Source organism: Phyllobates terribilis, unplaced genomic scaffold (assembly GCF_046119375.1).
Source record: "Phyllobates terribilis strain yellow unplaced genomic scaffold, ASM4611937v1 Scaffold_11__3_contigs__length_659146591, whole genome shotgun sequence".
NCBI classification, from domain to species: domain Eukaryota; kingdom Metazoa; phylum Chordata; class Amphibia; order Anura; family Dendrobatidae; genus Phyllobates; species Phyllobates terribilis.
This window is the reverse complement of record NW_027362771.1, coordinates 51256433-51281625: the sequence shown is the minus strand read 5'-3', so window position 1 is coordinate 51281625 and position 25193 is coordinate 51256433. Positions and strand designations below refer to the sequence as shown.

At 42.5% G+C, this 25193-nt stretch overlaps 1 protein-coding gene across 3 annotated transcripts in view; it reads left to right on the top strand.

Annotated features, from left to right (window-relative positions):
* The window catches only part of AFF4 (ALF transcription elongation factor 4), a 96624-nt gene that overhangs the window by 36729 nt on the left and 34702 nt on the right, over positions 1 to 25193 (top strand). Inside the window, exons 3-6 of one of the 3 annotated variants that reach the window (XM_073651239.1) lie at positions 10469 to 10595; positions 17508 to 18269; positions 23118 to 23162; positions 24747 to 24833. In XM_073651239.1, the coding sequence (XP_073507340.1) occupies positions 10473 to 10595; positions 17508 to 18269; positions 23118 to 23162; positions 24747 to 24833 (1017 nt within the window). In that variant the 5' untranslated portion in view covers positions 10469 to 10472. Of the gene's footprint in view, positions 1 to 10468; positions 10612 to 17507; positions 18270 to 23117; positions 23163 to 24746; positions 24834 to 25193 lie in introns of those variants that run through there. The other 2 variants (XM_073651241.1, XM_073651240.1) reach the window with 2 other exon arrangements.

The window sequence follows — 25193 nt, the reverse complement described above, 5'->3', positions numbered from 1 at the left end:
GGATCAGTTTGTGTGAAATGTGAGCATGAAATTACCAGAAACGTATGCTAGGAATCCTTGGCATGTATGTTCTGTGTATGTAGGACAGGGCCTGGATGTTTTTCCTCTGGCCATTACAGCAGTGTACTGGGGATAAGCAGCTTGGATGTTAACTTTTCTACATAGTGCTTTGCTCGGCAGTTTTAGAACTTGTTTCAGATCAGGTTAGGGGCTGTCCATAGGTTCAGAAACACACTCCCGAACACTATGGGTTCCTTCTGAATCCCTGAAAAATGGTATTCCTGATGGAACAATTAAAGCATAACCGTCATTTTAATTTTTATGGCATAAATCAATAGGACACATGAAAATAAGCAACTTTGTAATATATCTTATCAGGGAAATTTGCTTCTTTCTCTGCCAGAATTGATCAAAATTCTCAATTCTGAGGTAAAATCTGTAGTCAATGAAGACAGACTGAGATGGCGGGTGCCATTGGCAAAGCTTTTCCCTCTCCTATCTACATAGATGGCAGGTGCTACTGATAAGATTCTATCTCAGTAATGGGACAGTCTGTCTTCACTGAATACACATTTTACCTCAGAACTGAGAATTTTGATAATGAGTAATGACTGATAAATTTTGGCAGAGAAAGCAGCAATTTTTTCTGAAAAGACATATTACAAAGTTGCTTATTTACATGTGACTTATGAAATAAAAATGACGGTTACGCTTTAAATATAGTCAGATGTAGTAACATGGTTGTATGCCCTGAGGGAGTAATGAAACCTATAAAAATGACATGCAACCCACAAATGGCAAAAACAATTTAATACATTTATTAATACATAAAATCAAGACTAGACACAGTAAAAAGTTAAACGATAAAAACTGCACAAAAGTTCTACATAAAATACATCATGTGGGGATAAAGTAAAGCAAATCATAAATTGCATAATTTCTCGAAGTGATGTAAACAAATACTCAAATATATTGCACAGCTGAAAAGTCAGAAGTCCAGTAAAGTAATCAGCCGATTCCTTGTGTGTATATGTATGTATGTATGTATGTATGTATAATTTATTTTTTTATTTATTGTGAGGCAGTGACTGGGATCATATACGAGGGACATTATATATCCCCCAGAATGTGTACAGAGACCTATTAAATCCATTGGAGTGCATTGCAGTCACAGACACAGCTGCGGCTGCAATGCGGGAATGAAGGTGAGCATTGACCTGGTCAGGCTATCTGGCTAAGGCAGACTAGTAAAACCTGGCAGGGCCTTCATTTCTTGGAGGAGGCTACAGGAAGGCAGTGGGGCGGCCTCCTCCCTCCAACCCGGGTTTTCCAGTGGCTCTTGCCACAGGTCCTTTAACCCCTTACTGGCCCGGTCCAGTGGGGGCTCCGGCGCTGAGCCTGCTGATTATTACAGCTGACATGTGCCCGCAACAGCCGCGGGTGGAATCGCGATTCACTCACGGCTGTTAACATGTTAAATGCCGCTGTCAATCTCTGACAGCGGCATTTAACATCGCCGCGCCGGAAGTGCGGCATTAGCCCCGCCCATCAGTGACCCCGTCTCATGATCGCGGGTCACCGATGGGTGGTCATGACAACCCTGGGTCATTCGCAGACCCCAGTGGTTGTCATGTAAAATTACTATGAGCGCCACCTAGTGGTCGGAGCTCATAGTACAGGAGCATTTTTGCTACATCACGTTTAAAAGTACAACTCGTCCTGCAAAAAATAAGCCCTCACATGGCCATATTGACCAAAAAATAAAAACACTATGGCTCTGGTAACAAGGGGAGCAAAAAACGAAAATGCAAAAACGCAAAATCCCAAGGTCGCGAAGGGGTTAAAAAACCCTGCATTAAGAATTAGGGTTGTTCTGTGTTGGAACGTAGCAGGAAAGCTTGGCGGGCCTGTGTCTAGCTGAACCTTCGCCTGGGAAGGCTCTGCACCTGTCAGACTCTGAGCGGCCTGGCGCGGCCGTTGCCCACGGCAACCGTTGTTTAAAGACTCATGTTAACCCGGCTGCGAACCGGAGGACTTTTCTGTTTACCCGTGAGTTGTTGAATAAAGCTGTTAATGTTGGACTTTCTTGGGTCACTGCCTCAGTTACTGCTCGGTGTGAACACTGCCGCCTTAAAAAAAAAAAAAAAAAAAAAATATAGAGAGATATATATAGATATATAAAATCTCTATATAGATCAATAAAACATCAGGAGATACTAGAAGAAAACTGCAGTTAATGCAACAAAGCATATTATGGTAAATACAAACCCCCACAGCATGCAAGAACCAACGCACGTTTAGCTGGTTGCTTTGACGAGGGAATCCTCCATATTCATGATCTCTGTATAGTCCCGTCCCCAACACTGATTGGTAGATTTCTGTGTACACTCTGCATAGGCAAAAAGCTGTCACTCAGTGGGGGTGGGTGGGGTTATACAAAGTGCAGCATTCAAACAACTGGTAGTTCTGCAGCCAATAAACCGTGATATCAAAAGCGTAAGAAGTAGCCCCGTAAGTGAAACCGCTGGAATTTGAGTCTCTGCCCCTATATCATGCTGCTCTCAAAAACCTGCTGAAGGATTTCCTTTTAAGCATAATTTTTGTGAGGAGAAAACCCCTTTAAAATGGCACCAGTGGTCATAATTATTTTTGTTGGTGGGAGCATCATGTAAACCTGATAACAACATAATGGGCTTCTTGTAGAACATAAGAGTGGGAAGGAGTGTGTAATACAAAGTAAGGTGTTGTATCGTAAATCCCTCAAAATAAGGTTGTCAGGATTTCTTGAAATGTCACCATGTGCATTTGGTCATCCAGCCTCCAAAGGGTGCTGACCTGACACAGGCCGACAGCCTCATACACAAGAATAAGGGAAACTCCACTTCCTAATAGAGGGTCTCTCCACTCTCCTGATATGTGTGTTTCGAGGTCATGGAAATTGAGGAGTCTGAGGCTTACTGACTCCGCAGCCCTGGTGCCCAGTGTGTGAATTTTGTTTCTACAGTAGATGCCACCGTGCTCTCTTTGCCACTCATATAAAACATAAACTTATGTTGATATTGATTCTAAAATTTTTACCCATACATTGTTAGAACCTGACAAGAAACCTTGGGACAAAATGTAATTTATTACTTGCACCTGCTAGTCAGAGATTAAAATGGCTTTTGTAGGTGTTCCACATTTATACATAGTATCAATTAGGCTCTCAAAATAGCAGTTGGCACAAATCCCCTAGTTGGCCGGCTAGAGCGGTCAAAAGAGCAGAGGTTCATGCAATCCCATATGGTACTTAGTGATTAATTTATGTTACCACAAACCTAACACTGGTGGGTTTTTCATTTTCTAATCTGTTAGTTTTCAGTACACTTCTTATATCCATTCCTCACAGTTTTAGATCTTTGCTTGCAGTCGTTAAATAAAAACGCTTATTGTTAATTTCCAGGAGATAAAAATCTATCTTGGTCATGTAATAGATGCTGAGGTGATCAGCATCTCTTTTCCTAACCTGCTCATTTTATATTTGTTCTGACTTTTTATTAAATGGCAATTAAAACAGAGATGTATGTGAAGAAATCTTCTGTATGTCCCAGGACCTGTCCTTTTGCACAAGCTTTGCATTACTCAATGTTACAGGTGAATGTAAGAAACTTTGTAATATCTTATCAGAGAAATCCATTTCTCTCCCCACTTATCATACACTTCTTCCCCTTCTGAAGTCCTCGTGAGCTCTGAAAAACTGCTTAAATTTGTAGACCAAACGGACTGCAGGTGTCATGTCACACAGCGCATTTATACTCTATGGAGAGGGGAGGACGGAGAAAACAGTCAGGGAGACAGAAACATGGCACCTAGCTCTCTAACCATATATAATCTCCTTCATGCTTCTGCAGGTTATACCCAAATGCTAGATAAAAAGAGCAAGAATCCCTTTGTTTGCTGTGCATAGGAGAGCTCATAGGGTCATAGCAGTTTCTCCTATCCCCAAGCTCCCAGTGGACTGTAAATGAATAGCAATCTATCAGCAGGTTTTTGCTGTGTAGTATGAGAGCCTGATTCCAGGCATGTGTCACTTACTAGGCTGTGTGTTGTAATTTCAATATAATGAGTGTTTGTTTTAATAGCAGGAGATTATTACTACAGGCCTAGATGTCTCTGTGCCTGGCAGCCAGGCTAATCTGTGTAACCCACCACTGATTGGTAGCCTTGATCTGTGGTGGAATACTGATGACATACTCTTTTTTTAATTCCAATTGATAGTTTGTACAGAAAAGCTCGTATCGAACACAGCATATCCTTATTCTTTCAATCTTTGTGGCATTGTGTTCCCCGCAGGACTGTGAAGTCTATGTCCATTTTGGTGGAGTTGGTATAAAATGGACAGACTCCAACTCCTAAAATATATAATAATTGGGTACAGTAGTTCATTGCAGAATGTGCTGTAAATGTTTTCATAAGAATTTAGGAAAGTTAAGAAATATCCTATAAACATCTGTTCTATTCCTGATCTAAGGATCTAGGCCAGTGGTTGCGAACTTATGGCATGCGTGCAAGAGGGGGGCACTCGCTCGCCATTTCCTCAGCACCGCCACCAATCTCCTGTCCTCAGCCCGCTTGCTACCCACCTCTCAGTTATATGGTTGGCGTGCACACTGTAGTAGAATCGAGGTGCTGGTGAAGCATGGGGCATCCACGGTATCAGAGTAATTCACCACACACTCTTAAGTCTATTTCAATGTGATAGTTTATTACACAAATAGTGTGTGACTCAAGCACAGATATCAACAAAGGAGCAGGGAAATATACGACTAAACATTTTAACGTTTGACCCTAGTCTATGAAGAAGACCCATAGTCTCTTAATTTACAGTGGTGGCTGGACGCTCCTGTGCCTTCATATGCGTCCAAAAATATGTGGGTTTTGGATTGCAGTTTGGGCACTCTGTCTCTAAAAGGTTCGCTATCACTCATCTAGGCTTTTAGATGAGATGAATCTGTGCTGCACTTTTATGTACATGCTCAGTAGTGAGGCAGTGAGATGAATCTGTGCTGCACTTTATGTACACGCTCAGTAGTGAGGCAGTGAGATGAATCTGTGCTGCACTTTATGTACACGCTCAGTAGTGAGGCAGTGAGATGAATCTGTGCTGCACTTTATGTACACGCTCAGTAGTGAGATGAATCTGTGCTGCACTTTATGTACACGCTCAGTAGTGAGGCAGTGAGATGAATCTGTGCTGCACTTTATGTACACGCTCAGTAGTGAGGCAGTGAGATGAATCTGTGCTGCACTTTATATACACGCTCAGTAGTGAGATGAATCTGTGCTGCACTTTATGTACATGCTCAGTAGTGAGGCAGTGAGATGAATCTGTGCTGCACTTTATGTACACGCTCAGTAGTGAGGCAGTGAGATGAATCTGTGCTGCACTTTATGTACATGCTCAGTAGTGAGGCAGTGAGATGAATCTGTGCTGCACTTTATGTACATGCCCAGTAGTGAGGCCGTGAGATGAATCTGTGCTGCACTTTATGTACATGCTCAGTAGTGAGGCAGTGAGATGAATCTGTGCTGCGCTTTATGTACACGCTCAGTAGTGAGATGAATCTGTGCTGCACTTTATGTACACGCTCAGTAGTGAGGCAGGGCTGTGGAGTCAGGTAAATTGAGGAATAGGAGGTTTGGCTTACCCACTCCACAGCCCTGGTTCACTGTTGACAAAGTGAAACTACTGCAGTGAGATGAAAAAAAAAAATAATTATATATATATATATATATATATATATATATATTTATATATACTTAACAAAAACGTGTGAAACAACTGAAAATATGTCTTACTAGATGGTGGCCTGATTCTAACGCATCGGGTATTCTAGAATATGTATGCTGCCGACCCGGCGCAATCAGCAGAGCGGTGTTTAAATTTGGCGCCAATTTCGCTGATTGGTCACGGCCGACGGCCGCGACCAATCAGCGAATCGTATTAGTGAGGACCGGGGAGCGGCGCTGCCTGTGCGGGTACTTCCGCTGCGAGCAGCCGGGAGATGAGCGGCTGCTCGCAGCAGAAGTATCCCGACCATCGCCGCCGCTCTCCGGTCCTCCCTTCACACTAGCTAGCGCCGGTCATCTCCCAGCTGCATCGCCGCTGACCTCCATGCGGCAGATGAGCCGCTAACGGCCGCCATCTTTTTGTGAAATCCCGCGTCACTGATTGGCCGCGGCCGGACCAATCAGCGACGCGTGATTTCCTCGACAGAAGGACAGACAGACGGGATAAGACGAATATATATATATATATATTTTTTTTTATTTATTAATTAGATATTCTAGGTTCTTCAAAGTAGCCACCTTTTGATTTGATGACTGCTTTGCACACTCTTGGCATTCTCTTGATGAGCTTCAAGAGGTAGTCACCGGAAATGGTCTTCCAACAATCTTGAAGGAGTTCCCAGAGACGCTTAGCACTTGTTGGTCCTTTTGCCTTCACTCTGCGGTCCAGCTCACCCCAAACTATCTCGATTCGGTTCAGGTCTGGTGACTGTGGAGGCCAAGTCATCTGGCATAGCACCCCAGCATTCTCCCTCTTGGTCAAAAAGCCCTTAGGCTGAGTTCACACGATGCGTTTTTAATGCGTTTCCGCGGCGTTTTTGCAGCTGCGGAAACGCATTAAAAACGCATGGTAGAAGGGCAGCAATGTTCCCCAATTGAAATCCGCATGTGCTGTGCCCATGATGCGGATTTTTCCGCAGCGTAAACGCTGCGCTCAAAAATCCGCAGCATGTCAATTAATTTTGCGGAAACGCTGCTTTTTTGGCGCCATTGACTTGCGTTAGACCGCATGGAATCCGCATCACTGTATATGTTGATGCGCTTTTCATGCGGTCTAATGTGCGGATGGTACCCGGGTGTGGAGGAGAGGACTCTCATCCAGACCCAGGTACCATTAAAAAACAAAGTTTAAACACCTTCTGACGGCAGGCGCAGCGCTCCTGCTTGGTTCCCGGCACTTCGGGGTTGAATGAAGAAGGACCTTCGCTGACGTCAGAGTCATGTGACGGGTCACGTGACGCTGACGTCGGCAGGTCCTAAAGTCTTCACTGTCGGCAGCCGGGACCGAGCGAAGCAGGACACCGGGGGCCATCAGAGGGTAAAGTATATATTTATTTTTTATTTTTTGACATTCACACACTATATAAATCCATGCCGGTTGCATGGATTTATGTAGTGTGAAGTTGACAAGCACTTTCCAAGTGATGCTAAAATCGCTTGGAAAGCTCTTGTCAACCCGCATGCGGAAATGAAAGTGAAGAACGCTTCACATCCGCATGTCCCTGGCAGGAAACCGCATGTACAATCCGCATGCGTTTTTTCCTGCCAGGGAGATGCAGAAATGCTCAGGAAAAAATCCTGAGCATTTCTGCATCGTGTGCACATACCCTTTCACAGCCTGGAGGTGTGTTTGGGGTCATTGTCCTGTTAAAAAATAAATGATGGTCCAACTAAACGCAAACCGGATGGAATAGCATGCCGCTGCAAGATGCTGTGGTAGCCATGCTGGTTCAGTATGCCTTCAATTTTGAATAAAACCCCAACAGTGTCACCAGCAAAGCACCCCCACACCATCACACCTCCTCCTCCATGCTTCACGGTGGGAACCAGGTATGTAGAGTCCAGATCTCAAATTTGGACTCATGAGACCAAAGCACAGATTTCCACTGGTCTAATTTCCATTCCTTGTGTTCTTTAGCCCAAACAAGTCTCTTCTGCTTGTTGCCTGTCCTTAGCAGTGGTTTCCTAGCAGCTATTTTACCATGAAGGCCTGCTGCACAAAGTCTCCTCTTAACAGTTGTTGAAGAGATGTCTTCTTGCCATAATACAAATTCTATCAGCTGTGTATCCACCAGACTTCTGCACAACACAACTGATGGTCCCAACCCCATTTATAAGACAAGAAATCCCACTTATTAAACCTGACAGGGCACACCTGTGAAGTGAAAACCATTTCCGGTGACTACCTCTTGAAGCTCATCAAGAGAATGCCAAGAGTGTGCAAAGCAGTCATCAAAGCAAAAGGTGGCTACTTTGAAGAACCTAGAATATAAGACATATTTTCAGTTGCTTCACACTTTTTTGTTAAGTGTATAATTCCACATGTGTTAATTCATAGTTTTGATGCCTTCAGTGTGAATGTACAATTTTCATAGTCATGAAAATACAGAAAAATCTTTAAATGAGGTGTGTCCAAACTTTTGGTCTGTACTGTATGTATGTATGTATGTATATATATATATATATATATATATATATATATATATATATATATATATATATATATATATATATATATATATATAAAATATAATATCATTTTTTATTTATTTTTTTTTTTTTTGTCATACATACACATTGCTCATTTCATGCAGCAGTGACTATGTATTACACAGAAAGTGGCTCCACACCCCTGTAATTATGTGTTGCACTCCATACGTCTGAGCTGGTAATTTAGTTGGCTGTCATTCAGGTTTGAAGAAACATGATCTTGGTCATGTGTAATGTTGCATAATACAATACAGTCACGTGCTGTTACAATGTGCAATACATGCAGTCTATTAATACAGATGACATGGTCCTGCTGACAGAGCTGGCACAGTGAAACTAATAACATATTGTCGTGGCTGTGCCCAATATTGCCACTCTGCACCTCCATACCACACAAGTGAATGGATCTTAAATGTAATACCAGGCACGAGCACTACCAAATGTAAGGACATGTGTCTGATAAACAATAAAAAGGCCAGAACACTTCTGCCCCCTCAGTTAACTGTTTGTAGTGCCATAGTCACACCACCCCCCAGAATAGGTTATAAATATTAATAGATTTATTATACTCGCTTATATAGCATTATTAATTCCACAGCGCTTTATAGACATCATCACTGTCCCCATCGGGGCTCACAATCTAAATTCCCTACCAGTATGTCTTTGGAGTGTGGGGAGAAATGGAGGAAACCCACACAAACATGGGGAGAACATAAAAACTCCTTGCAGATGTTGTCCTCCAAAGCAATAGTGCTAACAACTGAGTCACCGTAAAAAAATCTTGAATCTGTCGGCAGGATTTCACCTCCTAAACTATTTATATGTGCAAGTAGCTCTTTCATTGACAAGTACAACAATACCTTTTCATGGCCAATCTTTTCTCTATTTCTGTGAAATCGACTTTTGAATTTATATGCAAATGGATATGGTAGATCTGAAGCCTCAGTCACTCCTGCTCTATTCCCTGCCAATGGCACAACCTCCTGCATGACTGTCGGCCTCTATACTGTGTGACTTCAGGCAAAGGAGCAGTCAGTCAAGTAGGAGGAGTTGGCACTGGGTGAGAAATAGAGCTGGAGTGCCAGAGGTTTTAAATCTACAGCCTCATTTGTCTTCCAATTTAAACACCGGTTTCTCAGTAACTGAAGAACGGGCTGGACTTGTCTTTAGAATAGTTTGGGATGTGAAATCCTTACTACAGATTCCTTTCAATGTCCATATAACCACAGCTAGCAGCCCTTATTCACCCCTTCCACATACACGCTTGGCTGAGCGTGCATGTGTTTTTAATGGGTAGAGTGGAGTAAACCCCTACTTCTAGATACCTCTGGTGATGGTTCTTTTCCCCGAATGAAAGCAAGTGTTTGTATAGTGTTGTAGTTCAGCGCGTCCAATGCTTTTCTCCCTTGACATCAGCTGTCAGAGCACCCATCCAAGTGTTTACACTTGCCATCATTTCTAGATGTTCTTTTTAGTTGGCTAAGTTCACACAATTTTTTTTTTTTAAATGTTGTATTTTCAGCCAGAAAAATCATATGGCGTCTAATTAGAGGACCAAATACCGTTTCCTATGTTAAGAAATGCATTGTATCTGCAAGAATCAGATGCCATATGGTTGGTGTGTGTGAAAAAAAGATGTAATCTGAGCTGGCTTGATAAATAGCATTTGTCCGAGCGCCTATTTATTCATGAGCTGAAAATCCGTGACCATAGCCTAATGACATAACGCTGTTTATTCGGGGGACTCCTTCCTCGCTGTCGCGTCTCCTCTTCTGGTTGGGTTGTACTATTGACTGACTGGAAAGAAATGCTTGATGCTGGTGGAATGCAAGAGTGTCCTGTCATAAACTGGTTATATGGCTTTTTCTTTATCCTTACTCATCTTTCATCCTTAGCAACATCCATACACAAGTGCATGTTTATCTCAGTTACAGGCATTACATAATGTCAATTATTATTTCATCCTTCAGGAACACGGGCATCGCTCCCTCCTCATACATGTATCTTTAGTCTGTGCAGTGTCAAAGGATTCCCTTCTGCTTTGGGTTGAATACAATCCCATGACCATAACCAAGATTGGTTTCTATTGTGGACGCAATAGCACAGTTATCTGTCAAAATGTTGACTCTGTATACGTCTTTCTTTGTAGCAATATGAACCGTGAAGAACGGAACGTGCTGCGTATGAAAGAAAGGGAAAGGCGAAATCAAGAAATCCAGCAGGGCGAAGAGGCCTTTCCATCTACCTCTCCTCTCTTTGCTGAACCTTATAAAGTTGTAAGTGTGCTACACGGTAATGATATTTCTGCTTTCCCAGTGCAAGTCTCATCTGTTGCCTGCTTGTCTTTCTGCAGTGGGCTGCTTGTATGAAGTGCCATAGCCCTCTAGGAGGCACAGCTTCCATACCGTGCAGTAATGGAGTCCACATTGGTTTCATTGCTCGGCACGTGTCCTGCCTTGCCAATGTAATGTTCGGTAATTAATGTATATGCTAAACTGGACTGATGAGCTCATTGCTTCCGGATTAATCACCAATCATCATTTGTTTCTTACACTCAACTTTTAACCCTTTAAGCACCAGGGAATTTTCTTGTTTTCCCTTCTTTTGATTTTTCCTTGCTTTCTCACAAGTCATAACTTTTTTTTTTCCATAGATATGTGGGCTTGTTTATTTATTTTTGCAGGATAAGTTATAGTTTTGAATGACCCCACTCATTTTGCCATGTAATGGACTGAAAAACTGGAAATTGTTTTATGGGTGTTGCTTTATTTATTTTTTAACAGGGTTTAGCATAAGAGTTAATTTCTAGAATTTTGATAGATTTTTACAGCTGTTGCAATATAAAATATTTTTGTGTTTTAAACCTTTCCTACTTTTATTTTAACAAAGGTAAAGGGGGTGGTTTGATTTTTTTTTTTTTTTTTTTTTTTTATACCTGCGATCGTCTTATTGCTTGTTCTACAATATATAGGAGAATCATGTTTTCCTATGGGAACACTTCGGCACAAACATAGCCGGCATCTACTGTATGTGAAATGGTCTCAGCTCCTGAGCACCCCCACTCTTGTGGACCCCTACCCAGGATGTTTATTCACATCTTTGTTCGGGAAGGCTTCATTCACATATTCAGTATTTGGTCAGTATTTTCCATCAGTGGGTGATAAATATAGAATTGGTGAGGTGTTTCCATTATACCTTTTCTCTGATTGTTCCTCTCCTGGTTTTGGCTTACAAATACTGATATAAAATACTGACCCAGTACTGAACATGGCCTTATTCCCATTTGATAGTGATGACATATGAAGTTAATCAGTAGGGATCTAATTTCTGGGATTCTCACAGTTCCTGAGAATGAAGGGATCAGCTGTGGTGTAGTGCTGCGCCCTTCAGTAAGCTGGCCATTATGGCCATCTTCAAATAGCCTTCCATTATCCTTCATGTGGGATAACTTTCCTATTTTCTAATACAAACACATTTTATCATCTAGTGCTTGGCTCTTTCATGACCAAGAGATTTTGTAGAATTAATGAAATGGTTTAAGTGAGTAAAATAAGTGAATAACTGTTGGAGGGCTTGTTTTTTTGGGGGATAAGATACAGTTTTGGGAATATTGCTTTTTGTTTTACCATATGTTGTAAAAAAATGGGAAAGAATATTCAAAGCAGGGTTAAATAGAGAGGGAATAAAAAACAAAACGCAATTTCGCCTATCAGTTATATTTTTACGGCTTTCATTTTTCTGTAAAAATGACTCGGTAATAAGATTCTCCAGGTCAGTATGATTACAGCGAAGCCAAAATTATTTGTTGTTTTGTTTTTAAGTACTAGAAGTTAGAAAAAAAATTGAGAACTTTGTACAAATAAAACCCACTTTCTGAGACACTTTATTTTCTGAGACCGATAACTTCCATTTTTTCTTTGATAGACCTGTGTGAGGGCTTGTTTTTTGCATGCCAAGCTGATGTTTTTTAGGGAAGTGGCATAACAAAAAAAATGGAATTCTGGCAGAGTTTAAAGTATGGTTTAAATACTGTAATTTTTTAAATATTTTCATTTGACTTTTACAGACACAGCCTAGTAAGTGACACATCTGTGGAATTCGGGCCTCTTCCTCTACATCATAATGATGGATTCTTAAAATAAAATAAAAAAGGCGCCAGTTTGACCTTTGAAATTTACGTTCCCCCTATGAAACACAACCAACTGACTTGGTTTTGAAGGCTTTGCATCAGCAGGCCCCCAATTACTATGGGGACCCATTGGCACCACTTAATAATGTTGCAGAAGACTGATGGGAGCCAGTGCTCTAGCGCACAATCAACCAAGCAATTTAAATGCTGCTGTTTGTGATTGGCAGCATCATCTAAATGGTTAAACAGCAGCGACTGTAGTTAGTACATTAAGGGTATGTGCACATAGGTTTTTTGAGTCTTTATTTTATTTATTTTTTTACATCCTTATCCCAAAATGGAGCCGCAGGTCGGATGTCCGACAATTCATTCCCTATGGGGTTGTCGGAAAATAGCCAAGCGCATCACTTGTCAGCCCCATAGGGAATAAATGGAGCGGTGGTGGAGTATATGCACTTACTGATCCATTCTAAAAGGAATGTTGGTGCCCTGGCATACTGATCAGTGAATTTCCCAGCAGTCAGACCATTCCCAATCAATAAGTTATCAGTAACCTGTGGATAATTAAGTTGCTGTCAACAGACAACCCTTTTAATGTTCATTAGAGGATTCTTTATTTTTTCTTTTAAAAATGTAATCTACTGACCTAGGCATTATCAGAGGATAGGTTTGGAAATAAAAGATTTTGCTTCAGGATCCTCTCACACAAATACCAGAATATTCACAAGAATGAAGAGGTTTACATGAGTGGAGAAATAGATCTGCCTTCTTCCTGAAAAAGTGCAACACTGAAAAAAAAATGCTAGTTTAAAAGGAACCTATCATAATGTAAATGCAGGGGGAGCTGAGCTGCTCAATATATACATGCACTCTTCTACATGGATAGCTGTCAGTCACTGATCGGATCACCTACTGCACCGAAACTCTCAGAATGAGCAGAGGATTAAATTATTAAATCACAGGTTATACTGAATCTTTTCTCACACAACTATGTATCAATCTGAGATCTCTGTGCTCTAAAACATGGGGCCTGCAGATTGGACTTCATGGTGACACGTTCCCTTTAACTTAATAGTACGTCCTACTTTGTGTGCGGGTGTATGGAGCGGGCTCGTCATTGGACTAACATCAGTGACCGGAGCAAGCTCTTATTGCTGCTGTTTATTCATTTCAATGCTGTTGTCAACCACTAACAGCTGCATTTAAATGGACATGTTCTCGGTGCACTTGTGTATGACAGCGGAGTACCGATGGGTTAGCAGTGCTGCCAGGGGCTGCTGAAGACCTTTGTCGCTGCCTTCTTGGTCTTCCTATGTAGCTTATTTTTCAATTGCCGCATATCCCTAAAGAAATGCAATAAGAAAAGAACAAAACATTGTATTCACCCCAAAATGATATAAAAAAAAAGTGGCATGTAAAAAAACAAGCCTTAAAGTATCCTTCAGGCCTAGTCAGCTTATAATAAACACTTGACTATTGCTTGGGAAGGGCTCTCTCCATAAGCCTCCAAAACAAAGTCCAAATAATGAGCTGAAGCATACATTTCTATTCAGTGCTTATTTAGATATTTATCTCCATCAAACAGATGAGTTTTCATCATAATATCATATATAAAACATCCACCAATTTAATCACCATTGTGAAATCTTCGTTGAGGTTCCTTGGCTCAGAACATTAAGCCACAGAGCTGGCAGTCGTCTCTATGTTGGGATTAAGCATCCACTGCTCTGACAAGAGAAGGGGTGTTTCCCGAAACGTCGCAACAGCTGTGGATGCATAATTCCAACGTCAAGGCGTCTCTGCCAGCTCTGTGGCTTAATGTTGTGAGCCAAGGAACCTCAGTGAAGATTTCACAACGGGGATTATATCCGTGGATAGATTATTTGTGATATTTTCTGTTGAAAATAAATCTGTTTGATGGACATAAATCTCTTTAATGCTTATTTATATATTTGTGTGTGCTCCAGTTCATTTTCACAGTTCCATTAACTGAAAGAGAAAGTGACGGGTCTCTGGTTAAAGGCGGCACAAATCTAATATTTGAATGTTTATTTGTTTTTGAAGCAAAGTATTGAATTTTTTTCTAACCACTGAGTTATTTAAAAAAAAAACACAGAACAAACTCACAATTTTGGTGTTGCAATAATCGCGCTGACCTGGAGAAACTTATTGACAAGTCATTTTTACAGCAAAATGAACACTGTAAAAACAAAGCCCAAAAATATTGTGGAATTGCATTTTTTTTTTTCTCCTGTATTATTATTATTATTATTATTATTTATATTTATTTATTTTTACCCCAATTTTCATTATATTATATGATAAAATAAATGGTGTCACAACTTATCCTGCTAAAACAAGCCCGAATTTGTCTAGGAAAATGGAAAAATAAACTTATGGCTCTGGACATTTATTGGAAAAAAAATGAAAGCCTGAAAAGAAAAATTGGTAATGGTGGGAAGGCGTTAATTTCTTAACCCCTGACAATCCTTTGTAGATCAAAATGAATGTCCTTTAAATCCGTAGCCTAATATTAATCCTTTGTAGTTTCTGTTCCTTTTTTCCGCTAAACTTCCATCCTGAGAGTAGATTTCTTGTGCAATCATCTGACCTGAAATGCAGCGGTAAGAAAACTAAATTCCTAACTTCTCAGCTCTGCCATGCACACACTCTGCCTGGTGCTGTTTGCTGAGTCCTGCATTTTACCTATGTGACAGCAGATTTTCTGAACATCCTGTTTCTGGTGGGATGGTAAGAATTCCCGGCAGTCTCCCTGCTCTGCTGTTATATCACTGCCATCTATTTATGTAGGGGCTGGTAATATATAGAAACTTTCTTTTTGCGCGTTAGAAGGCTTGTGAGCAATAAACATACTGTGATGTACACTTGCACTTTTACCTTTCAACCTCTTCCTTCTCTTGGAACATCGGTTCTCTGCTTAGGTTTTTTTTTTTCCTTCTCTATTCGAGAAGAAAACGTCCTCCTAACATTTAGGTCTTCACCGCAGAGGTTCCTTCTCTCTTATATTTATTTGCATGTGGGGTTTGTGTCAGAATGGATTCACTATTGGGTTACCTGAAAGTGTTACTTTAAGTCAATGTGAAAGTATATTTGGCTGTTTTGTGTGCTTGAAGTAGAGTAATCGTATGTACTATTTAGTTGCCATTTTGAGTTAAAAGGAATCTGCCACCTTATTTTGTTACCCCATCTGAGAGCAGCATGATGTAGGGGTAGAGACCCTTCCGGTGCTTTCACATTGAGCTTATCTTCACGTTTGGAGCTTGCTTCCGAATTCCCCCCGCATAACTGGGTTCGGATGCATGCGCCGATCGGGCCATATGCTATAATGGTGCCGGCAGAGCGAATGTGCCCTCTGCCATGCATGATTTTTGGGCATATATGCCTTCTAGAGACGGACAGAGTCTACTACAGCTAGTGTCTGCCTCCAGTATGTGTACACGCCTGAAAATAATGCAAGGCAGAGCACATGTTTGTTCTGCCGGCACCATTATAATCGAAGGCCCCGTCAGTGCATATGCCCGAATCCCATTTTGCGGGGGGTTTGGACATGAGCCCTGACGGAGCCACTGGAGTAGTGCCTGAACGCAGTGTGAAAGCACCCTTATTCCAGTGATGTATTACTTACTGCGCAGCTTGCTGCACTTTTAATAAAATCCCTGTTTTATCTGCTGCAGATCTACCAGATCTCCAAATGCTGAGCTCTGTGTAACCGCACCCATACCGCTGACAGCTTACTGTGCATAGGCAAAAATCTACCACATGACTGCAGGTTTACTAGTCCATTAGAAATAACCTACTGATGAAACCGTAATTTTATCAAAACTACAGCACAGTGAGTGGCATCCCTGGAATCAGGATCTTTGCTACTATATCATGCTGCTCTCAGATTAGGTGGTAAACGCTTGTATTCAGATGCCTTTTTTAATAGATTTTCATGGCCACTTAAAATGGATATTACTATTGCTGGCTTTAAGAATGAAGATCTTCTATGTGAACCAGTGCTTTCCTGATCATCTCCGTTACTCATCATGGGCCGGAAGTTGTGTACTTCCTCATGTTAGTGTGTCTGCCTCTTTCTCCCTCCCCCCTCCTGTGACGACACATCACTGTTCATGTGGTGAGCGAGATTTGGCTTTCCTCCATAGTATGTAAGCTGTGAGTCGAGCCCCATTTACCTTGTGGTTGCAGGAGGCAGCCAGTGCACCAAGATATTTGCTGCTATTGAGGTCTGTGTAAGTGATTATTAATGTCTGCAACAAAATAGAAGTGGTTTACTAAGGTCTTAAGTTATTTGTATGCAGTGCTGTAAACGTGCCTCTGAAGGTGCAAATGTGTTCTGGGGCACTCTGCACCATAGAAAGGGCTCTAATGCTGCGATGGCATGAGCATAGCGGCACCTATCAGATTTACTACGTTTAAAGCTGTTTTCCCGTTTAGGAAGTCTCTGTATACAGTTTTAAAAACAAACCCTCTCTTTTACTCGTCTTTCCTGGGTCCAGCGCTGACTTTCTGCCTCTGCTCTGTCTGATATTGTCTGCAGTGCTGACGTCGCCTCTATACGTTGTGCCAGTCGGCCAGTGGCTCGTGCCTTCTACTTGGAAAGCGCTGCTGTGCTCAGTTATTGGCTGCAGCGCTGTTGATGTGATGTCAACACTGCAGACAGTACCAGACACTGGGAGCCAAGGAACACTGGTCTTCACATAAAAACCCTTTGGGACCACATTTACTTGGCCATAATATGGTTGTGAATGGCATAGAGCAAGATGAAAGCTGGTCAGTTGGTGCACAACTCCAGTCCTCGGGGGCCACCAACAGTGCATGTTTTCAGGATTCCCTTGGCATACCTGGCTGTAATGGTGTTGCCAAGCTCTGATTCATGCTGCACATGATTTGAGCAGCATCAATTCCCTTTAGATACAGCATTTCTTTATGCCTCTTTTGTTATTTCTTGATACTATTATCCATGTATTTGTGTTGAGTTTTGTGGAATTCCTATTAGTATTTCACACCAGCCTTTCTTTCTGTACCTCTGTTTCAGGCAAGTAAGGAAGATAAATTATCAAACCGAATCAAGATTACTCTGGGAAACTACGATGAAATGAAGGATATGATAACTGACCCACCGTTATCACTTGGAATTTCAAAGCACACTGTCCCTCCTCCTCCTCCTCCATCGGAGGAGAAGTCCGGACAAGGCTTCTATGCTGACCAGAGGCATAGTGCTTCACACCAGAGCAGCAAATGGACTCCTGTGGGGCCTGCACCAAGCACTTCTTCTCAGTTCCAGAAACGGTCCTCATCAAGTACACAAGGAGGGCATAGCAGGAGCAGCAGTGGCAGCAGCAGTCAAAGGCATGATAGGGAGTCCTATAGCAGTAGCCGAAAAAAGGGGCAACACGGCTCTGAACACTCGAAAACACGCTCAATCAGCCCGGCAAAGCAGTCTGCTTTAAATTCTAGTCATTCCCGTTCTCATGGGATTGATCACCACAGCAAAGATCGTCCACGCTCAAAATCTCCAAGAGACCCAGATGCTAATTGGGACTCCCCTTCTCGAGGACCGTCTTTCTCAAGTGGACAGCACTCCACACAAGCATTTCCACCATCTTTAATGTCCAAGTCTAGCTCAATGTTGCAGAAACCTACGGCTTATGTACGGCCTATGGATGGGCCTGAATCTATGGAACCAAAATTATCCACTGAACACTATAGCAGCCAGTCTCAAGGCAATAGCATGAGTGAACTGAAGTCCTCTAAAGCACACTTAACGAAACTGAAGATCCCTTCTCAGCCGCTAGATGTAAGTCACTTTTCCCCTACACTCTGAAATACACAGGGTATATCAAAATAACGTGGATTTTGTCAGGATTTAGGCGATTCCTTATCTAAATTGAGGCAAACTCGACAACTGTTCAACTTGCACTACTTTTGTATTAATTATCAGCCCAATTCAAATGTCTGGTATAAAAAAACAGCAGCACACAATAGTGATCGCATGTTTTATAAAAAGAAAAAAAATTGTGAAGCCAAATTATATTTTTATATTTTACCATAAATTACACTAGGCTGAAAGGATTGCATGACGGAAGCCTTTAGAAAGTAACCTGTTTTTATTGAGCAGTCTTTGCAAAGTTAATTTCTCTAATGTACTTAATTACCTTTTATATCGCTTTCTTTTCTCCCAAACTCCATATTGAAAGTGCTGTTTCAACTGCCTCCTTTATTCACCTAAAGAAGCTGTTTTGCCTAGCAAACATCTGCACTCCAGTGTGAACTTCTCTGCTCCCTTCCCCCATGCTGAAACACACTCAAAGGCAGCACATGGGGGAGGGGGGAGCTTGGGCGAGAACGGGCTAGAGCAGGGGAGCTTGGGCGAGAGCGGGGGGAGCTCGGGCAAGGGTACAAATATTTGCTAGTCCTGTAGTTTATAATAGCTATTCTGAGTACATGAACAAGACAGTTGAAACAGCCCTTGTATTGTGGAAGAAAAGGAAGCAATATAAGGTAATGGAGTTAATTGCAAAGAATGCATATCTTTGTAAATACTAATCAGTAAATGACCTTCAGTCAATCGCACAAAAATACTAGCACTGTTAGTTGTGGCACATGTAGTCGACACCACGTCTCGTAATGAACTGAGTAGGGAGGGGCGCCCAAGCTAGGAAGCTAGACACTAACTATACCATCCTATATATGGGTCATCAATTGTTAGACAGCCCCCTAATATATAATAACACAGGAGTAAGATCCCATGCTCCCTCTAGTGGCAGCTGTTGAATTCCCCTCCATTCAGCCTCTCCCACTCCCAAAGGAAAAAAAATTTAAATGACCTACCTCCCAACATCTGGTCACAATAGCAAAACACACGCAAAATGAGGACAGACTACAGTGTTTATAAAGTGAAGTTGGCACAGGTGTAAAATGCTGATTAACAACCACACACACCATCCATAGTGGGGTGAATGCTCTGTATTATAGATGCACACGGATAAGGCTTATATAGTGTGCCAGTCACACAGCTACGTGTAGTGCACTATGCCGTCTTACAGCCTGCTGGAAATACCCCTAATATTAGATCAGGCAGGCTGCCCAGCACTATATAAGTGCACCTCATAGGGACAGACACCACAATTTCACCCAAGACTACAGGGATTGCAACCTACACAGAAAAAAAAATACATGAGGTATTAGTTGATGTTTTAACACAAATATTCTAGCTTGCAAATCACAGCTTATAATTTTCTTGGCAGTCCTTGCACTAAAATTAAAAGCAATTCACTGAATGGGACATCAAGGCCCCCCCAAAAAACAGAGAGTAAATACGCCTTTAAGACACAAACTGGATGCAATCTACTGCTACTAGAGAGAAAGCCTCATAGATAAAAGGCCATACTTGCCAATAGCTGGTCACCATACAGATATAGTGCAGGATGCAGACAGGCCCCAGTGATACAAGGTGGAGGCAGCACAGGTGTAAACTACTGATGAACAACCCCTCACCCGTCCCATAGATGATAGGCCCCAGTGATAGAAGGTAGAGGCAGCACAGGTGTAAACTACTGATGAACAACCCCTCACCCGTCCCATAGATGATAGGCCCCAGTGATACAAGGTGGAGGCAGCACAGGTGTAAACTACTGATGAACAACCCCTCACCCGTCCCATAGATGATAGGCCCCAGTAATAGAAGGTGGAGGCAGCACAGGTGTAAACTACTGATGAACAACCCCTCACCTGTCCCATAGATGATAGGCCCCAGTGATACAAGGTGGAGGCAGCACAGGTGTAAACTACTGATGAACAACCCCTCACCCGTCCCATAGATGATAGGCCCCAATGATAGAAGGTAGAGGCAGCACAGGTGTAAACTACTGATGAACAACCCCTCACCCGTCCCATAGATGATAGGCCCCAGTGATACAAGGTGGAGGCAGCACAGGTGTAAACTACTGATGAACAACCCCTCACCCGTCCCATAGATGATAGGCCCCAGTAATAGAAGGTGGAGGCAGCACAGGTGTAAACTACTGATGAACAACCCCTCACCCGTCCCATGGATGATAGGCCCCAGTAATACAAGGTGGAGGCAGCACAGGTGTAAACTACTGATGAACAACCCCTCACACGTCCCATGGATGATAGGCCTCAGTGATAGAAGGTGGAGGCAGCACAGGTGTAAACTACTGATGAGCAACCCCTCACCCGTCCCATGGATGATAGGTCCCAGTGATAGAAGGTGGAGGCAGCACAGGTGTAAACTACTGATGAACAACCCCTCACCTGTCCCATGGATGATAGGCCCTAGTGATACAAGGTGGAGACAGCACAGGTGTAAACTACTGATGAACAACCCGTCCCATGGATGATAGGCCCCAGTGATGGAAGGTGGAGGCAGCACAGGTGTAAACTACTGATGAACAACCCCTCACCTGTCCCATGGATGATAGGCCTCAGTGATAGAAGGTGGAGGCAGCACAGGTGTAAACTACTGATGAACAACCCCTCACCCGTCCCATAGATGATAGGCCCCAGTGATAGAAGGTAGAGGCAGCACAGGTGTAAACCACTGATGAACAACCCCTCTCCCGTCCCATAGATGATAGGCCCCAGTGATACAAGGTGGAGGCAGCTCAGGTGTAAACCACTGATGAACAACCCCTCACCTGTCCCATGGATGATAGGCCCTAGTGATGCAAGGTGGAGACAGCACGGGTGTAAACTACTGATGAACAACCCGTCCCATGGATGATAGGCCCCAGTGATAGAAGGTGGAGGCAGCACAGGTGTAAACTACTGATGAACAACCCCTCACCCGTCCCATGGCTGATAGGCCCCAGTGATAGAAGGTGGAGGCAGCACAGGTGTAAACTACTGATGAACAACCCCTCACCCGTCCCATAGATGATAGGCCCCAGTGATAGAAGGTGGAGGCAGCACAGGTGTAAACTACTGATGAACAACCCCTCACCCGTCCCATAGATGATAGGCCCCAGTGATAGAAGGTGGAGGCAGCACAGGTGTAAACTACTGATGAACAACCCCTCACCCGTCCCATGGCTGATAGGCCCCAGTGATAGAAGGTGGAGGCAGCACAGGTGTAAACTACTGATGAACAACCCCTCACCCGTCCCATAGATGATAGGCCCCAGTGATAGAAGGTGGAGGCAGCACAGGTGTAAACTACTGATGAACAACCCCTCACCCGTCCCATGGATGATAGGCCCCAGTGATAGAAAGTGGAGGCAGCACAGGTGTAAACTACTGATGAACAACCCCTCACCCGTCCCATGGATGATAGGCCCCAGTGATAGAAGGTGGAGGCAGCATAGGTGTAAACTACTGATGAACAACCCCTCACCCGTCCCATGGATGATAGGCCCCAGTGATACAAAGTGGAGGCTACACATCATCCATGGGACGGGTGAGGGGTTGTTCAGTTTTTTTTTGTTTTTGTTTTTTTTTCTCAAACAGAGTCTGCCCGAGGAAAAAATTGCAATGTCAGACTGCACTCTAATGACATCTGATTGCAGTCCGATTTCCATGGACTGACCGAGTGGAGAAGATAAAAAAAAAAATGTTTATCCATCTTCACCTCATCCAAGAGAATTGGATCATACTTTGATCAGCTTGTGATTTGTATAATTGAAATGAGCGAATATATGCTTGTGTGACCCTAGCCTTAAAGGGAGCCTGTCAGCCGAGTCATGCTGCCTAAACCACGGACAGCATGAATCAGAGCCTGGATGGATGCATTATTGCACACATGTATGTTTTTCTCTGAAATTAAATTTAGAGAGATTGTTTAGAAGATCCGACCACTGACTATTGCCAGAGATGAGATTGGTCCGGTGCCATCATTGGCTGCTGTTCCAAGTGATTGACAGGTCTCTCACTAAGTACACACAGAAGAAACCTGTCCATCACCGGAAGCAGTGCAGGGAAAAGCTGCCTAGGAACTGCAGCGGACTAGTGTCTTCTCTGGCTATGGTTCCTTGCCGGATCTTCTGTCTAAAATAGCTCTGAAATGCCGATGCGTTTTGGAGAAAAACATGCCTGGTAGTGATCGTCAGCCGTGCTCTGATTCACGCTGCCTGCGAATTGGGCAGCATGAATCCAGTGACAGGTTCTTTTTAATGTTTAGGTCAAACGGTCATTTTTACAAAACCATCCATGACTGAGAAGCCTAGAAAGCATTGTTATTGACTGGAAATGAGCAATGTAACCAGCACAACCCCATAGGTGTGATCACCACCGGAAGACAGGGTTATTTACAAATGTTTCTTTGCACAAAGCTGGCCAAAGGTTGCAGGGCCATTGCACACGTCATTGTCACAAAGTTTCCCCTTTATATTACTCATGGTGAATCAACTGGACGTGAGCTAATAATGTTGTATTGGTAAGGCTGGTGATATTAGGAATATGCTCTTAATGCATTAGTTTTCCTGGGGATCTTCTCCACCTCCTTTTTACACTGCATTCCCAATAGACCGGTGTAAATGTAAAGCTTTGTTTTATGGTCTCGCACATGTGTGGCCTTATCTGTAACTTACACAATGTCTCAGCAGCACAAATGTCGCCAAAAAACAGATATTGGCATTGTTAATTTCCTTGATGAGGATTTTCAGCAACTGTGACTTTTGTGTTTCAGGCCTCGGCTTCTGGTGATGTCAGCTGTGTGGATGAAATTCTAAAAGTAAGTGTTTTTTTTTTTTTTTTTAAGGGATTATATAGGTTTTATTAGCTTTATGTAAATCTAGGAAAAGAGTATTCTTCCAATGTGTCCATCATTTGAGACAATGGCCGTAATGTCCTTAAACTGCTTATCATTACATGGCCTGTGACTCTGTCCACAGGCTGAGCCATAATTGGCTTTGGTAGTCATGTGATAATGAACATTGTGTTGCTGCCCAGAGAGACTAGGCCGCAGTGCTATAAAGGTTGTTGTTTTTTTTTTGCTTTAATATAAATTTCTTGACTTTAGTCGGACCTGTCACCAGGTCAAATGTGGCCTCAGGAGAGCAGCTGGAATATAAGGAGCTAAAACTGGACACACTTGACTGGTGACACGTCTGTGAAGGAGTTTCCCCCTTTCAAAGATTTTTGTTGTTTTTTTTCTTTCCAAAGGCAAAAAAACATGCAGCTACTTGCCCTTTTTTTCACCCTTTGTACATTGGTAATATTGTGTCCTTTCTCTGAGCCAGAAGTGAGTGACCTCTGAACAGCTGAATGGCTGTCTGGTTAAAGGGGTTTTCTTTCACGAGACCATTTTTGGCTTCAGCTTTTCAGTTTCTACTAATTTTTGTCAGTTATTCCTTTAAAAGAAAAACGCACCTATTTTCTGAGTAGGGGAGATGGGGTTGCAGCTGTATGCCCCATAGCAATTGTAAGTAATCCCAAAGTGTACACACACAATCCTGGCCGTTGCCTCTGCTGGCGCCACAGTGTTGGCTTCATGCTGTATTCCTGTTCTAGGAGACAGTCTCCACACTTGGCTTCTCTTTCGTTGCCATTTGTGAGCTGGCATCTTGGTTTCTATTACTAATGAGAGGTATATAGCTCCTCACAAGATATCTTCCAGTAGACTTTATCATAGAATCATAGAATGGTAGAGTTGGAAGGGACCTCCTGGGTCATCTGGTCCAACCCCCTGCTCAAAGCAGGATTCACTAAATCATCTCAGACAGATGTCTGTCCAGCCTCTGTTTGAAGACGTCCATTGAAGGGGAACTCACCACCTCTCGTGGCAGCCTGTTCCACTCATTAATCACCCTAACTGTCATCTTCTCTGCTGTCTCTTGCGAATGACATCTCTGTCAATCTACAGTGCTACTTCACCTTTCTAGTCCTATTGATTCTGGAAAACTCCCTATGGTATTTTATACCCTCTCCTCTTCAGATTTTGGGAAAGAGGAATTTCTTAGTTCTCATCAGAAAATACGTCATTCAAAGTTTATAATCGTATTGCCAATGAAAAGTTTACTTTAAGACCGAAATATATCTACATTACCTTGATCCAATAATTGGAGGGTTCTTAAAATGATGCACTTTCAACCAAATTAGAAAGACCGTCCAGTGTGCCATATGCCGGAGTCGGTGCATAGAGATGCCGTCGTCTTGTAGGCGGGTGTGTTCTTTCCACATTTCTAGAGTAATAGTGTAAGACAGAAAGCCGGATCATTACACTATGTACCGTGAAATGCTCTTCAGCTCCTATAAAGGTTTTACTATTACCACTTGGATATTGCTTTCTATAACATATCTTCTTCTTTGATTATAGGAGATGACCCACTCATGGCCTCCCCCTCTGACTGCAATTCATACCCCATGCAAAACTGAGCCTTCAAAATTTCCATTCCCTACAAAGGTTAGTTTTTATATGCCTGTCTTTTGCTTTCATCTGTTCTGTGTGTTTTACGTAGGTCATTTATAATTGTGTTGCACAAATAACCTAGAGAATTTGTGTGTGGTACGAGATAAATACAAGGAACTTGATTACTTCTGGTAGAGCGTCATAACTTACCTGTCCTTAGTATACATTCAGTAATGAGTGAAGTAACGTTATTAGTACTTTTTGGATTGCAGAGGTAGCTTTATATATCGTATATAATTTGTTCTAGATGGTAGCCATGCCAGGTGTGAGGCAGTGACGGGGATCGTATACGAGGGACGTTATATATCCACCAGAATGTGTACAGAGACCTATTAAATCCATTGGAGTGCATTG